Genomic DNA, 16,782 nt, shown 5'->3' on the forward strand with positions numbered 1-16,782 from the left:
CTGTAGAAACTCAGCTGTTTTTTTATCTTTATGATCTCATTTATACAGAAGAATCCTCAAAAATTTATTTTCAAATGCACATTTAACTACAAGATTAAAAAACAGGTAGGGATGATATTATACTACTAATTCAAGTATTTTATTATAGAAGTAAGAACACAGGTATTAAATAAACCTAATTTTAAAATGTAAGCTAGAACTGAAACCAAGCCCATCCAACTAAAAATGTGTACGTGGATAGGTATCTACACCAACAAATAATATTATAGATAAACAAACTTAAAGAACAACCTCAATCAAATGGGCACTCTTTTGGGTAGCATCTCTACACACTGGGCCTTCTCTCCATGATGAAAATACAACTTCTTCTAAACCAAAAAGCATGTTTAAAAACTGTTTCCTCCTTTATAAATAGGTATTACTCTTAGTTCAATAAATAAAAAGTAAATTCCTTCTATGTACTAAAAGTATTAAAAGCAAAAACAAGCCTATCAAAGCACCTAAACAAACCAGTTATAAAATATAAAATGAGCCCAAGTCTGATGTGTGCCCAACTTCTATCTATAAAACCACATGTTAAGGACTTTTACACTCTGTCATTTCTGAAAACATGCTAATGTGGATATTTTCAACCCAGATGTTCCATTCTCCAGCTTACATTCTCAAATGTTGATTCTATCAAACTACCTACAATTCAACCAAACCACAAATAGTCTGGACTAATATTATCATGGATGGTACTTTTAGTAACAGCTTGGCATTTTTTAAACTAATACATCCAGCAAAGATACATCATTTGTAATTGGTACATACGTTCTTTCCGATGCTCGACTAAGCCCACAGCCTGCTTTGCTGAGCACTTTGCAAACCAATTGTCCCCAAGTAAAACAGTGACTTCATTAGTATGGACAAGCTTTCCTGGCATGAAGGCAAAGGGACCAAATGGTACCTATTATTGAAGGAAGGAAGAGAGGGAGGGAGGGAAGGAACGAATAAGGAAGAAGACAAAAAATTTAAAACACTAAAAAATACATTTTAAGAAACAGCATTAAAAGTTGTGTTGAGGCCTTTTTATCAACTAAGAAAAAATGTCAACTTCATAGAAATTACACATTAAAGTTTCACTAAGAAAACCTATAGAAAATTGCTTCATGTTAATAAATCAATGAAAACAGGAAAAGAAGAATCAGCACATTTACATATAGCTTTCAGAGAAATTAGCACTATCTCTGAATGTTGATACTTCGTGTTCATTCATAAATCTAAATGAAAGCAAACTGGCAATGAAATATTAAGTTAATAAAGAATATCTCTGATTAAAAAACCTGAAAATTATTTCCAATAAAATAGCCATTTTTAACAAAGTTGGAATTAACAAATAAATAGCTTTAATGAGTCTACAAATTTTACAAAATATCTGGGTTAGTATAATAAAGAACAATACATTTACAAAACATTTGAGCTACTGTAATTAAGAACAAAGTCTTATGAAAGAAAATACTTAAGCAATGAAAGAATCTAATCCAGGGCTCACGAAGAGATCACTATGTCGATATGAAGATCATTCAGACAAAAATTAGCAGTACCTTTTTATATAAAATCAATGTTCTAGGGTGTAATTCTGTGAATTATACATTATGATCTATTCCTGCTCTGGCTAACAGGAAACGACTAAGTGCCATATTTCTGTCTTAATTACAGTTTTCTAACACAGTAAATTTGCATACCAAATTTGTTAAATTTTGTGCTAACATTTATGCCATTTGTGTCTCTATAATGTGATAACTTAATATAAATCTGAAAAAAAAGAAGCAAATACCAACTATTACAACAATTAGTGGATTATGATAAAGTAAAACAAAACAAACTTTCCTTGTGATGGTAGTTTTCAGATACTGTCTATTAGCTTGGCAATTTGTGAATCAATATATATAAAGCAAAGAACCATCACTTTCCACAGTTAATATGTAAACAACATACTACTTTAAAAGCAACACACCACACATACCATGATGTTATATGACAACTTATCAGGCAAGGTACTGAGTCTTTCTTGCAGGGCATTATAGTCATTATCTACCTTCTTCCTGTTGACAAAAAAATAGCAAATACTAAATGAATACACAAATTAACAATTCCTTGAGTAGACTATGTATCAAAAGACAAACTAATCAAAAACCCAACTTTAGCAATTTAAATATTAAAGTATTTTTTTAATTTTAAAATCCTGTGTTTACCAAGTTTGGCAGTAGCATTATTCAACCATACACTTTTCAAAAAATTTAAGACTTTCAAGGACTTTGGTTTTAGAATTAGAACACACATCTTGAGAACTAGTGTTTTATAATGTACAAGATCATCTGAACTAAATGAAATTTGGAAATTAAAGGAGATACTGAAGGAAGGCCGGATGTTTAGAGGGAAACAGGAACTTAAGATGAAAGAAGACTAGATTTAATAAAGCTTGTGGGTGAATAAACACTGGCTGCACAGCAGAAATCATGAAAACAAAATTTGAACATAAAATTGGATGAGACAGTTCAGTCCTCAGAAAAGTTAAAGCTGAAAAATGTGGAATAACTCCACAGTTATTCATATTAATGTGATTACAGTGAGAGAGAACCAACGAGGAGCTAGAAGAAATGAGGTAGAGGTAATACAAAAAAGCATTTCGATTTGGCTTTGGAGCCTGTTTCATGTTGTATCAAGACAGAGCCACCTAATAAATTAATTTCAAATAACCAAAAGGTATTCTGTAGGAGCAGGATGGTCATATGTTTCCACACTATACACTCAGTTCCTACACCTGCTGGAAATGAATAGTCCTTCATGCAGATGCTTATTTTCAAATCTTCTCTGAAAATTAGGTTTCGTAAGCGTTTCTTGCTAGGGTGTAAGCTGCAGGCTAAACCAGTGCACTGGAATTTTTTTTAAAGCAAAAGGGTGTTGCCAGTTTAAAAAAAGTAACAAAAACAAAACTCACCAATTCAGCAAGTAATTTAAAAAAACATGTAGATATTGCCAAACTGAAATTAGAATAAATTGCAACATAGATAATCGTTCTCCAGATAACAAAAATGGCTGTGCTATAAACGTCATGGAATAGGTTCAGTTTACTCCTTAGCACCCCTAAAGCAAGAGCAGCATAATTAATAAAAATTATCTCATTTACTCTTAAGAATATTAAGGAATTTCACAAATATACTGTTATTTATCCTAAAAATATTCCTGCAGTAAATGTCACTTATCAACTTTTTCCTCATTCAAAAAAGAAAGCAGAAGGAAAATGGAAAAACCACCCATTTAAGAGAAATCAGACGTCCTCCATCATAAAAGATGCAAGCAGTGAACTTAACCTAGGTCTTCTGGCCTGTGTTCTTTGAAACAAGACTTTTTATTTCCTAAGTGTTCAAGGACTTTTGTAAAAGGTCCCCTCAAAATCCTTTTTGATAAAGTGTCTTTATTCTATTTACTTAAGGGAGAAATATCTTTCTGGATATATTTTTATGAGAATAAACTGGTAAAAAACTTCTTGCACAGAGCTGCACAGCAGAAAGAGCAAGGCTTTCAAGTCAGACCAGGAGGTGAATCCCAGTTCCACCACTTAACATAAACAAATTAACCCCCACCTTAGTGTCTTCAATGGTAAAACTGGAATAATGCCTATCTCACAGGTTCAAGAGAAAGAAAAAGAGTTTAGCAATGTACATCTACACTGAATAGCTGATACCCGTTTCCATAGACTATCAAAAAACACCATTCTAAAATTTTCAAGAAAGACTACTAACCACTGGGGCACCTGGGTGGCTCCGTTGTTAAGCGGATGCCTTTGGCTCAGGTCATGATCCCAGGGCCATGGGATCGAGCCCCACATTGGGCTCCCTGCTCAGAGGGAAGCCTGCCTCTCCCTCTCCCACTCCCCCTGTTTGTGCTCCCTCTCTCTCTCGCTGTGTCTCTCTCTGTAAATTAAACAAATAAAATCTTTAAAAAAAAAAAAAAAGACTACTAACCACTAAGTTAAGATTCCATTATGTTAAATGCATTCAATTTGATAAAAAGAGCACAACTTATTGAAGGACAGTATAGCTAAATGTTACATTTAGGGGGCTTTTGGAGATAGGGTTGGTTATGTGCAATAAATAGGATACTGTCCATAAGAACCGATTTGCTGCAATGCCTGCACACAGTAACACTCATTATTAAATCTACAGAACACTAACAGTTTGTATGTTTTAGATAAGTAATTCAGAAAATGCCCAAGGACTATACATCAGCTTAGATACCTAAATGTTCCTGTGATTGTTATAAAGCTAGTAGGGGGCGCCTGGGTGGCTCAATTGGTTAAGCGAATGCCTTCTGCTCAGTTCATGATCCTGGAATCCCAGGATCAAGTCCCACATCGGGCTCCCTGCTCAGCAGTGAGTCTGCTTCTCTGGCTGACCTTTCTTCTCTCATGCTCTCTCTCGTTCTCTCTCTCAAATAAATAAATAAAATCTTAAAAAAAAAATAGTATTAAAGTTAGCATTCAGTATGTCTTATTTTGGTAACTACACCTGGAAAAAGGATACTTCCCTAACAAAACACCTCTTTTGTAAACAAAAAAGAATAGGAGATTCAACCAGAGGTAATACAAGAGATCAATGTCAGTATTCCAAATCAAGTATGATCAGTTTTAAACTTATCACTAATTCTCTCTAGAACAAAAATGTGGACATACTGGAGAATGATTTAAGATCAGAGCTGCTATTTCTAAATTCTGAGTTTTCTAAAAGTATAGAAATGAAGGAAAGAAAGAAGAAAGAAAGATAGGGACGCCTGGGTGCTCAATTGGTTGGGCGGCTGCCTTAGGCTCAGGTCATGATCCCAGCGTCCCGGGATCAAGTCCCACATCGGGCTCCTTGCTTGGCGGGGAGCCTGCTTCTCCATCTGCCTCTGCCTACCACTTTGTCTGCCTGTGCTGGTACGCTCTCTCTAACAAATAAACAAAATCTTAAAAAAAAAAAGAGAGAAGAAGAAGAAGAAAGAAAGATAATTTAAAGGCAGCCCATCCAGAAGTCCTTTTTGAAGGGAGGGAAGCATGAGACAAGCAGTGTCTCTAGGAGAAATTACAGCTTGAGAAACTCTCTCTCCAAAGGTTTCACTAGTGGAAATATGCAGGATCAAACACCTTGGTCAAAGAATTTGTCTATTTGTCTTGAAATAGTCCCTCTAATATTCAGGGATTAAATAAATAATCCTGTCAAAGATCACAAAGCCTATGCAGCAGAAAATACAAATACGATTCTAAGAACTACTGTATTACAGAAGGTAAGTAGGGGATCTTTATTCGCACCAAAATTTTAAGAGTTACGTTTCTTCTGTTGTACTACTCAGAAACATAATTTTTAGACACTTTGGTCATATTAAAATACGTAGTCAAAGGAGGCAACTGCTTATTTTTTTTTTAATGGAAAATAAAACCCAGATAGTTAGGATAAACCACTCCAGTCTATTTACTTATAACATATAGAATTCCTTGTCTGGAGGTCTTAATCGTCTTTGATCTTTAGAGATTAAGTTCAGGCATCAACTCTTAATTTTAAAAAGCTATCTAATAAACAAGATTTAATTTGCAACAGGTATCTTCATGTAATGTTCCTTATAGAAAATGAGAACTAAAGCACTGCTGTAAGTCATATACAAGAGACTTTCACAATCTTCTTTTGAATCTTGCTAACCACACACTATATGCCTTCTGAGAAGCACCTTTTGTATTAAAAAGCAGCAGCAAAGAAGGACATAGACTTAGCACACTACAAATTAGCCTTAACCTTAAGGATGAAGATCAGGATAGAGCCCATGGAAAACACTTTATTTTCATATAGCTGTTAAAAGTATGAGAGCAAGTAAAATAATGTGTTTGCTTAAGTATTTACAGGTGAAGTATACTGATGTCCACGACTTACTCTGAAATGCATCAGGGAAAAATGAATTAATGATTGAGATAAAGACAGATATACGGTCAAGGTTTACCTGTACAATTCTTTCAACTTTTCTAAATGTTTGAAGATTTTCATGATAGAATATTAAAAAGGAGATGGGGGAATATGAAAGCAAGACTGTATTTTTAATCCTTTTCTTAAATGCAACTGACAATCTCTGTAAAGAAAAAAAGTTCTATATCTCTTGTTTGAGGCAAGAACAAAGTCTCCAATTTTCACCTTTAAATAATAAAAAAGGGAAATAAAATTTAAATCAGTGATGGAAATAAGATTTTGCTAACTTTTCAACTTAAAGTAGAAAGTTGGAAAAGGCAAAAATGTTGACATTAGGCCTGTGGGTTTGTTTTTGTTTTTTTATTTCTTATCATTCTCTCTCCCTTTACCTCATATCTTAAACAAAAAAGCAGGAAACACCAAGTGGTGATCAAAAAGGGAAAAAGAAATGGGCTTTACATTCAAATTACTATCTGGGCTAATCTGGGGCAGAGTTATTTAAGTTTTTAAGAAATTATAAAATCCAATGATTTTGGAATATAAGTAACTGTATAATCTTATTTACAAATGATTCTTAATCCATTATACCCTCTCTAGAAGTTCCTGTTACGAATTCAAGAAAACCTTTGTTTCAATTCAATTCACCATTTATTGAGCTTCTTCTCTGCAACCAAACCTTATGCCATATGCTGCAGGGATCATCACTCAAATATAGCACGCCTTTTTTATTTCTTTGCACTGCTTCTTTGTTAAAGATCCACTAGCTTGATGGAAGCCTGGGTTTTTACCTCTGACATTAAGAAAATAGAGGAATATTAAATTCAGGCATGGATTACATATAGGTAAAGAGAAAAGTATTCTCATTACTAAAGAAAGGAATGATGATTGTTTTCAAAATCCCCTTAAAAAGTCTAAATAAATAATTAAGGTTATATTTTTTTAAAGATTTTATTTATTTATTTATTTGGCAGACAGAGATCACAAGTAGGCAGAGACGCAGGCAGAGAGAGAGGAGAAAGCAGGCTCCCCACCGAGAAGAGAGCCCAATTCGGGGCTGGATCCCATGCCCCTGGGATCATGACCTGAGCTGAAGGCAGAGGCTTTAACCCACTGAGCCACCCAGGCGCCCCAAATAAGGTTATATTTAACAATAAAAAATGTTCTTGAAAGAAAGATCATATTGTTGAAGGAATTGAAATTTGGCAAGAAGGGGAACACATTAAAAATTAAAATATATCTGTATTAAATTAGTATTGTTCTTTTTTTAAACGGTCATGGCAAAATACTATTAAGTGAAATTGATGACAAATTCAGGCAACACGGTGGCATATTCCTTTTTCTGAACTCTATACCTAGGAAATTTGTGTCATCAGAAAATGCTGATGAAATAGTCCATGTTATTTTTATGAGTCCATCAAAAAATTGTACTGGAAATAGACACAAAGACGAACTTAAATATAAACACTTGCAATTATTCTAAATTTAATGAAAGAAAATTGTCAAAGAGAGATCAATACAGCTAACATTCTAATAGGTTTCCTCAATTTAACTCAACAATGAGAAAACAGTCACAACGGGTTTATATACAGCAAAGCTGGGGCAGATAAACTGTTACTAGTGCTCTCTGCTGACACACATGTACATGGGACTTCAGACTTGTCAGTGGTCACGGGTACCTGTTTCTTCACTCATTAGTGTTCTTTTACTCTAAGAATAAAATGAGATGAGAATTTGAAGTAAGAAAGTTTAAAAATCATATAAAAACACATCACTCTAAGTGTGAAAGAAATGTCCCAAGGTACCTCCTAGTTCAGTCAGCTTCAGGGAAGAGTCTATGGGTCATTTCAATTTTCTTTACTCTCTGAGTTCTCTACAACTGACACTAATTTCTGTGACAAATCAGAAAGGAGGGGCCTTTCAGAAAAGATGAGTTTTGCTATGATAAGTTTCTAACCAACAAGCTTTGAATGTTTGTGCCATTTCTATTTAATTCTAATTTATAAGTGTGGTTTTAACTTTCTAAACTTTATTTCCAAAATATATTTTAGAAAATAGAAAACTTTTGTATTGTTTTCTTAGAGCAGTGATTCATATCACTGATATGAATGACTAACCTTTATGGTCACTGATACCCATGAGAAACTGAATAAAAACACTGGATTCTTTCCTGAGAAGTCCCAGTATCTGGCCTATAATTTCAACAGAAGCCACTCAGATCCCTCAAGCAATCCTGGTTTTAAACCCATCAAATATGCAAAATTCTCAAAATTATCTTCAACTCTGTTGATTTAAATAAAAAATAGGCAAACCATCACCAGTTCAGTCATGAGTTGAATATAAATTAGTAAAAATGTTAAATCGTATTCATGCCTCAGTTTTTTTACTGCCTACATTTTCCCTAGTCATACACTGATACCCACTGCCTTTAGTATATTAGAATTTAGACTTTTGTATCTCAAAACAAGAACAAGCACTCTGGATTATCACTAAGTGGTCTGCCTCTCAGGCAAGCACTGTTGTTGCAATACTGACACCTTCACCCTTATATGGTACTCTTCCGAGCTTGAAAGCTTTATTGTACACTGCTCTTATTTTTATAAAAAATTAAATTAAAATGAATATAAAATTTAAAAACTCAAAGTGCAAGGAGGTGTAGTTTTAAAATCTAATACGGTCAAAATAGAGATGAAAAGTCATTAGGTATGCCAAGTCAAATTGAGGAGTAGCATCAATCAGATATTCACTAGATTTAAGCTGAATGTGGGAAACTGTGAACCAAACAATGTATATGTATACTGAAAATACATAATCAAGACTATGTTCTAAAGGAGGAAATGTACTTACAAATTTTTTATAAAACCTCAAATTTTATTTTAAAAATTCCCCTATTAAAAAATTCCCCTATAATGCATTTATTTTGCATTTCATTTTCAGAAAAGCATTAAGTATTAAACTTAAGTATTAATTAAGTATTAATACTAGTATTAAACTAGTATTAAGCATGATACAAAGGCTAGGGGACTACTAGAAGCAACAAATTCTAAAAACAACTTAAAAATCATTAACCTTTTTTAAAAAGAAAGAAAGCATTTACAATTTGACCTTGGTGACATAAATACACATTAAGAATTAAACAGCTGAAGGGAATAAAACAAAATATTTTAAAAAGAGGAAAAACTACCTTCTCTTTAGAATTACAAATAAGTTTGTCTTTATTCTTTTCTTATTTCAACATTTCTAAATAATGTATTTATCTTATATTAAGGATAAAAAATTAAAAACCTAATTCATATTTTGTTTTAAAAAATACCATCCTTAGAACATTCAACTTGAATCCTTTTCTTTTGCAACTTAATTTGCTTTGAAATATCACATGTAAAAACTGCAAAACTTACTTAACCTCCCAAACCCATGTACTAAAATACCATACTGTTTAAAAAGAAAAAAGAAAGGAAAAAAAGAAAACTATGAAGAAACTAAAAAATAACAAAGAAGGCGATTTATATATATGATTCCTTCCTCTTGCCCTTGTCCCTGAGGATACTTTCGTAACTACAGAGATTCCAACCATAAAAGCATGTAAAATCTTCAGGTTTGGAAATCGTCCTCTGCTCTACTGGGGGTGACGGTGAGAGTCACGAAGACACATAAAATGAGAAAGCCCGAAGAGAAAGCCCTATACAAAACAAGTGACTAAAACTTTGTGGTCAGTAAAATGGGAGTCTGAAAAACATGGTTTCCAAATTTACTCAACACTAAAACATGAAGTCATCACTATTAACATTTTTTTAAGTTTTAAAGGTATGCAAATCAATATTTCAGATTATGCATAATAAAATACAACAAATTTTCTTGTATATGCAGGCAAGTCAGGAAAGCCCTGTTTCAGGTAATTTATGAGAAATATACCACAAACTACAGCACTACTCTAATGAAATAGCCTGGTGATTTTGTGGGGCAAAGAATCCCTCAAAACATCAGATAGAGAAAGACACACGTATCCATCCTTCCACACTGATTCACTTGAAAGAAGAATTCCAAACAAACATCTTCATCTGTGTTTTTTAACTATTTAGGTATGTTTACTTGGTTATTTCCCTCTATATACTTTGACTATAACCTATACTAGAAACTAGTGACTCTTTTTCTCTACACAGTATTTTTTATTATTTTCCTTTGAAAAGTGAAAATGCCAGGTATCTGCTTTAGAATCCCTCTCTCAAAATTCTCGTTGTGATGAGCACGGAGTGTTGTATGTAAGTGCTGAATCACTATAACTTGTACACCTGAAAAGAATACTATACTGTATGCTAACTAACTGGAGTTTAAATAAAAATTTAAAAAGTAAATTCATATCCTCAACTGTTTCAGCATTTGTATGCCCAAATTTAAAGCTATTCTTTCCAAAATTAAATATCTGAATAATATAAAATGCCTTTTTATTTTCACTTACTTCTGCTTCACGTCATTTTATAGGTATCTTTACTACTTAAAACTCTTTTAAGATGATTTGAAGGAAGCAAGACAGTAAAGTTTTTATAACTCATATGCATACAGTTTATGATTACAAGTAACGCCTAAGAGACATATGACATGTATGTGCCAGGCATCACATGCTATCTTTCATTAAATTCTCACAAATCAACACAAGTAATGGAGGTTTTTCTTGTGGGACATAAACAGAAGTACCTATGATGCATTAAAAATGACCATAAATTCTTCATCACTCCTCCTACCAACTGGAGTCTATTTCCCACTCTGCTCTACACAATGTAGCCTTGCAGCTACCATTTTTGCTGCCCTGAGATCAAGTAAAGTGAGACAGGGAGAAAAGCACATAGACAGAGGCCCAGCTAACAACCCACTAGCCACCAGACTTGTGGGTAAGGTCATTTTGGACAACCCACTGACCCAGCCACCAAAAAGCTGCAACCACACAATGAGCCCAAACAGAGGAGCAGAACAAGAACACAGATAAGACCAATATGCACATCCACAGAATCAAACACACACAAAAACATGGTTGCTGTTTTAAGCCATGAAGTTCTAGAGTAATTTTATTAAGAAACAATAAATAATGGATATAACAGCTCAAGAAGGATAAATTTCAAGTCATAAAACAATTGTCTTAGTAAGGTCACCATTATTTATTTAAAAAAAAAAAAAATCAGTACCAAATCTTATTTGGTAACTCTAAAAATTAGACATGTGACACACAATGAAATTTATGGAAATAAAATAAAGAATAAGAGTTAACTAATAATTGAGAATAATCTCCAAGGATGAATTAAATGAACAGCATACAATCTGATTTCATTTCTGTCAAAAAGGGTGGGAGCACAATTTATAAAGACATGTGGATGAATACACATGTACACACACATATACATACACACACACATACACACATACGTAAGTTTCTAACTTTAGGCAAACAATTTCTGAAAACATTTACAAGAAATTGGCCAAAAAACCCACTGTTTACAAAGATAAATGAGAACTGAGGGATAAGGGTAGGAGAAAAACTATACCTCATTTATCCCTTTCAGAACTTCCTAAATTTTGAACTATATAAATATACTACCAAATTTAAAAATTTTTAGTGTAAATTTTTAGAAGTTTTATGTCTTAAAGACACAAACTGAAATATTTCCAGATGGACATTTTCAGGTTCATTTCAAAAGTGCTGTAGGTAAGGGAACAGGGTAGGAGAGGCTGTTGAAATATAACAGTTCAGATGACACTGCAAGTTGATAATTACTGAGGCTGAGTGATGGGTACATGTGGATTCACAATAGAGTCACCTTTTGTTTGAAATTCTTCATAATAACAAGTTATCTAAAAACATTAATGTAAAGCTTTAACAATACTGCTTAGAAAGCCATCTCTCCATCATGATAAAATAAGATGATGGCATGAATACAAAATATTCAGGAATATTTACAAAGCTTTGGTAGGTTTTTCTTGTTTTCTTTATTCATCTGATAATTAAAATTTTCAAAAGAGATTTCAGAGCTACTATTAATATTTATTGAGTGTCAGCCTGGGTGTTCTATAGACATTATCTCACTCGATCTTCAAGTTAAGTATTATCATTGTCACTTTACAAGGAGAAAACTGAGAATCTCAGGAATTCACCCAAGGTTACAGTTAGTAAATGACAGGATTCAAATGTAGATGTGTGACTCTGAATCCCATGCTCTTTAGGGAAGAATTAAAAAGATAAAAAATTACAGGTAATCTATAAACAGAATAATCAGGCCCTGGTGGATTAAACAGTAGGAAGTACACCCATATTTTAGTAAGAAAATAGTGTGTGGATTTTATAATACCTTATTTCCTGAGTTAAGTAAAAAGGATTTTAAGGGAAAAAAAAGTTGTATTTAAATCTTTTTTAATCTTCACTAAATTGAAAACCACTATTAGCTCTAAGTGTTGTACAAATTCTCAACTATTAGGCTCAAACCTTTCCTTATTATCTGTTATTAACTACACAAATACTGTAAATGTTTCTAGTTTACCAAAGCTCTGGAATTTGAATTAATTTTCTGGAAGAGTTTTTTTGGGCAGATCCTGTTTGCCCCAGGCCATTTTTACTCCTACTTTTCCACAAATATTTTTAGTTCTGCCCTACATTAAAAAAATAATAATAATAATTTTGGAAGCCTACAATATTCATTACTTGTCCCTTAAATAAAAGAATGCTTTAAAACTGCTCAAACAAGTATAAACATCATCACTAGCGTTAAGAAAGCATTTTTTAAAAATCATCTGTGTTGCTCTCCCTTATATATATTGATATGTATGCCATGAAGAAGGGAGCTTAGCTATATGAATTGTACTTTAGACTAGGCTAAAACCAAGGCCTAAAGAAAACTGAAAAGCAACATGCTTTTAAAAGCAGTGAGTAAGAAAGACAGCCTTAAGAAGCGTTAACTGCTTCCGTTCTTGCTTCCTAGCTCTCTGTAAATAGCACAAAATTATTGTGATTTCCCTGTTTAGTGTCCGACTATGAATTCCTCCATGGCAGGGCCGTTCAATTCCAAACAGCAACATAACACTGGCATATGGTAGGAACTCAATCACTATTTGTGGAATTAATAGAATAAAAACATCACGAGAATTCCACAATGCTCCCAAATAGCTATCTATTTCCTGGCTTTCAGAGGAATGGAGATACTTTGGTTTCAGTTTTTTAATATAATAAATCGGTGAGTTCACTGGCCATTGAGATTCTAGCAATATCAGATCCTCATTAAAAACAAACAGAAAAGTCTGTTTCCTCAGCCCTATTAGAAATGATTGAGAAGAAAAGGCAAATTTCAACTGGAAAAATTATTTTAATTTTTTGAAGTAGAAATAAGATATTGTATTACTTTAAGACACTCGTAGATAAATACCTAAGCTTCTATAGTTTGGAAAGCTTTGGAAAATTACAAACTGAGATTGAGAGCCAACATGAACCTGCTCTGAAATAAATGTGACATTTCCGTTTGTCAGTGGTTACCAGACTTGGACATTGCTACAGTATCTGCAAATTAAAATGTTATATATAATTACATATATATGGTCTTCATCTACTCAAACACTTATTAAGTACCTATAATATGCCAAACACAGTAGGAGGTGCTGTAGCTATAAAAAAAAAAAAAAAAAAAAAGGAAAACATGCCCCTTGGCCTTAAAGAATTTTCATTCTAACAGAGTAAGAATCTTGCAAAAAAAAAAAACCAGAAGCAAGTTATTCACACATCTGCTTCAATTAGTATCTCTTCTTAGTGAATCCAACCTTTTACTGATTTCCTGAATTCCTTACCAAATCAAAAGAGAGAAGTCCACGTGAATAAAACTTCCTTATTATTTGTAAAATGGATCACTTTGTCCAAATTAGCACAAGGTGGAGGGTTGAGGGGGAATGGTAATTCTTTGGCCAAGTACTTGCATTTCAAGTTTTAACCTGGACTGAATGTATAATGAAAAGAGTGAATGTCCATCATGGAAATGTTGACAGACTTACACTACCAGTAGATGCAACTACAACACTGCATTTATTGAAAATTAATGAAGTCCCTGAATTTTTATTTATAAAGTGAATATTATTAGTTTTAGATTATTTTCTGCAAGCCAACAGTCAGAATTTAATAAGATGATGTGTACAGATTGAACTGATTTTCACTCTTATCCACTGCTTGCAGCCTATGTGCATTTAAACCAAAAAACATTTGATATACACTAACTATAAATTATTTCCTTGGAGATCTCTCAGGCATGAAGAAAAAGCCTCTTAAATAAATTTAAAATATTATATGCTTGATGGTGTATAACCAAAGGTTTAATCTCACCACTAAAGGGGCAGTTACCATGATTTTGCAATAACCCTGCAGACAATAATCAAGACAGCTCCTGTTGTTCTCTCAGTAAAATCTTCGTAAACACAGCATGGATATATTGTAATTTGATATCTGTAAGATCAACAGCTATACCTCATGACAACTCATAATGTAAGATTTTATTCACCATTACATTGAGTGTTTTCCTCAGAAGACTTAGGGAAGTGTGTTATTTACCAAGCATTGTCCTATTTAACTAAAGATTAGCACATTAAAATAGATATGCTTTCTTTCTCTCTATACTCTAAGAAAAAGAGCAGTCCATAAAGAAAGCTCTGGGAAGTAGGCAATTAATTAGATTTTTTCAAACTTCAGGGAAATGTGGATATTTCCATCATTATTTTAAAACAACTGATTCCAATTATTATTCTAGCACAAATATAAGAATATTCCCCAAATAGAGCTCTCTCTGATTAGCCAGGTTCAAAAATGTCTCAGTCTCCACCTCATAATGATATTAATATTATTCTAATTTGAAAAAAAGAAAAGAAAAGAAAAAAGAAGGCAATTAGAATAAACACAAATGGTGACACAATTTCAGGAAATCAGGGAACACGTAATTCAGTAAACAGTGAAGGACAATATAAATTAGTATCAAAGCATTCAAAATGGAGATTACTAGAAGAATTCAATTACGGGTTACAAAAAAATAATACACACTTTATTTAAATACAAAGGGATGACCCCATCAGTATTTCAGAAATAATATAAAACCATCATTCACTCACCAATGCTGGATTTTCTCTTGGCAGTTAGTGACCACCTGTCATGGAAACAGATAACTACTCATGAAAAAACGGGCTATACACAAAGCTACAAAATCAGTGTATCAGAAAACTAGAACAGTGGCTTTACAGATTTAATAGCATCTCAGTATACATTTTTATTTGTCAAATGCACAGAGATGTGACTGTTAGTTTTTAAGCAGCACACTTCATCATAACCCCCTAATGCAGGCTGATAACTGCAGAACAAATTACAGCCTTCCGATTCATACTTTGCTACAAAACCCGCTTCATAACTATTAGGTGACATATGATATAAGATAACTAGTATTTTGTACAATCTACAGACTCGCTTTCAATGTTACATATTTTGTAGAATACGCAAATGTTATAAATAACAAAAAACCAATGCAACATTCACGTTTCATCACTAAAAAAAAAAAAATTACAGTAGTAAAAATATTTTATTTTGTCAGTATATCTCCAAATGTTTTCACCTGTAATTTTTATTCTGATGCATTAAAAATGAGTTCAGTGATATTTTTCTACTAACATTTTCAAGAAGAAATACTTGGGATAAAGAGATGCTCTGAACAGCCCATTTGTTCCCTTAGTGAATTATGATAAAATTTTAAGCACTTAATAGCCAGTTTAAACTATGTTTATATTACTAAAACAATAAAATTAAGGGCAAAACTTATTTGTTTTCCTTAAAGATATTTCAGCAGAACCTAAAAATGCTGGGGGGGGGGGGAGGAAACAACACTAACCAATGAAGAAAAGAAACCCTTGAATGGTAATTTAAAAAACGACACTGTTTTCAGAGATTACTAATTGTTTTTAAGTTGTTCATTAATAAAAATTTTAAACAATAATCTCAAATACTGTAACACCATTTTAGAGACAGAGAAACTAAGGGATACAAGCCAAAATGCTCAATACAAGGCTATGTGAGAAAGACAACAGCATTATCTGGTTTGAAACACACTGCTTCAGTTCACCACTCTAAACACCAATATTGTCTCTTGTCTCTCTTGCTCAATGTTTCACCCAAAAATCACAAGACTTTTTTTTGGGGGGGGGGAGTGGGGTGCTGTCACTAAATTCCTACTATAACATTTAATTCCTGAAATAAATGTCCTCCTTTGGTACATTTTAAATACTTAGGCAGCAATCCTGTACCAAAATACATGCTGTAATCAGATACCCGACCATACTACACATTAACACAGCATAAAAAGTCCGTTTTAGAATGAAGATCTCTCAGTAAGTATCAATCACATAGCAACACTTAATAACAGTGGTAATATATAATAGAGTACTGACTTTACATCTGGAAGAACCAGGCTAAAACTACATCAATCCATTTCACTGTTTCTGATTTGGCAGTAATTACAAAATAGACAAACAGAATTAAATGTAAATTGAAAAAGAAAAAAATCTTCATGAAATCCTTTTCATAAAGTTCCTCTTTAACAACCCCATTAAAAGATGAGACCCAAAAAACAGTCAGGATGCTTTCCAATCCCAATGCATGTGTTTCCAAGCATGAAGTGAGCCAAAAGCACAAAAAGAAAAGCCCTGCAAACCATAAGAGCAGAATGTTCATTAACCTCTACATGATAATCCTTTCGTAGCTGCATATTAACTAGTTACATATTCATAATCATTTACATTATTTAAAGGACCTTCG

At 33.1% G+C, this 16,782-nt stretch overlaps 1 protein-coding gene across 4 annotated transcripts in view; it reads right to left on the bottom strand.

Annotated features, from left to right (window-relative positions):
- Window positions 1-16,782, bottom strand: part of URI1 (URI1 prefoldin like chaperone) — a 94,378-nt gene that overhangs the window by 37,518 nt on the left and 40,078 nt on the right. For all 4 annotated transcript variants that reach the window (XM_004765229.3, XM_004765228.3, XM_045076011.1 and 1 more), the window contains 3 exons: window positions 15,093-15,127; window positions 2,009-2,087; window positions 814-949 (listed from right to left, as the gene is read on the bottom strand). In XM_004765229.3, coding sequence (XP_004765286.1) covers window positions 814-949; window positions 2,009-2,087; window positions 15,093-15,127 — 250 coding nt within the window. The remainder of the gene's footprint in view (window positions 1-813; window positions 950-2,008; window positions 2,088-15,092; window positions 15,128-16,782) is intronic.

This window comes from Mustela putorius, unplaced genomic scaffold (genome assembly GCF_011764305.1).
Source record: "Mustela putorius furo isolate JIRA1106 unplaced genomic scaffold, ASM1176430v1.1 tig00000174_pilon_pilon_pilon, whole genome shotgun sequence".
Taxonomy (NCBI): Eukaryota; Metazoa; Chordata; class Mammalia; order Carnivora; family Mustelidae; genus Mustela; species Mustela putorius.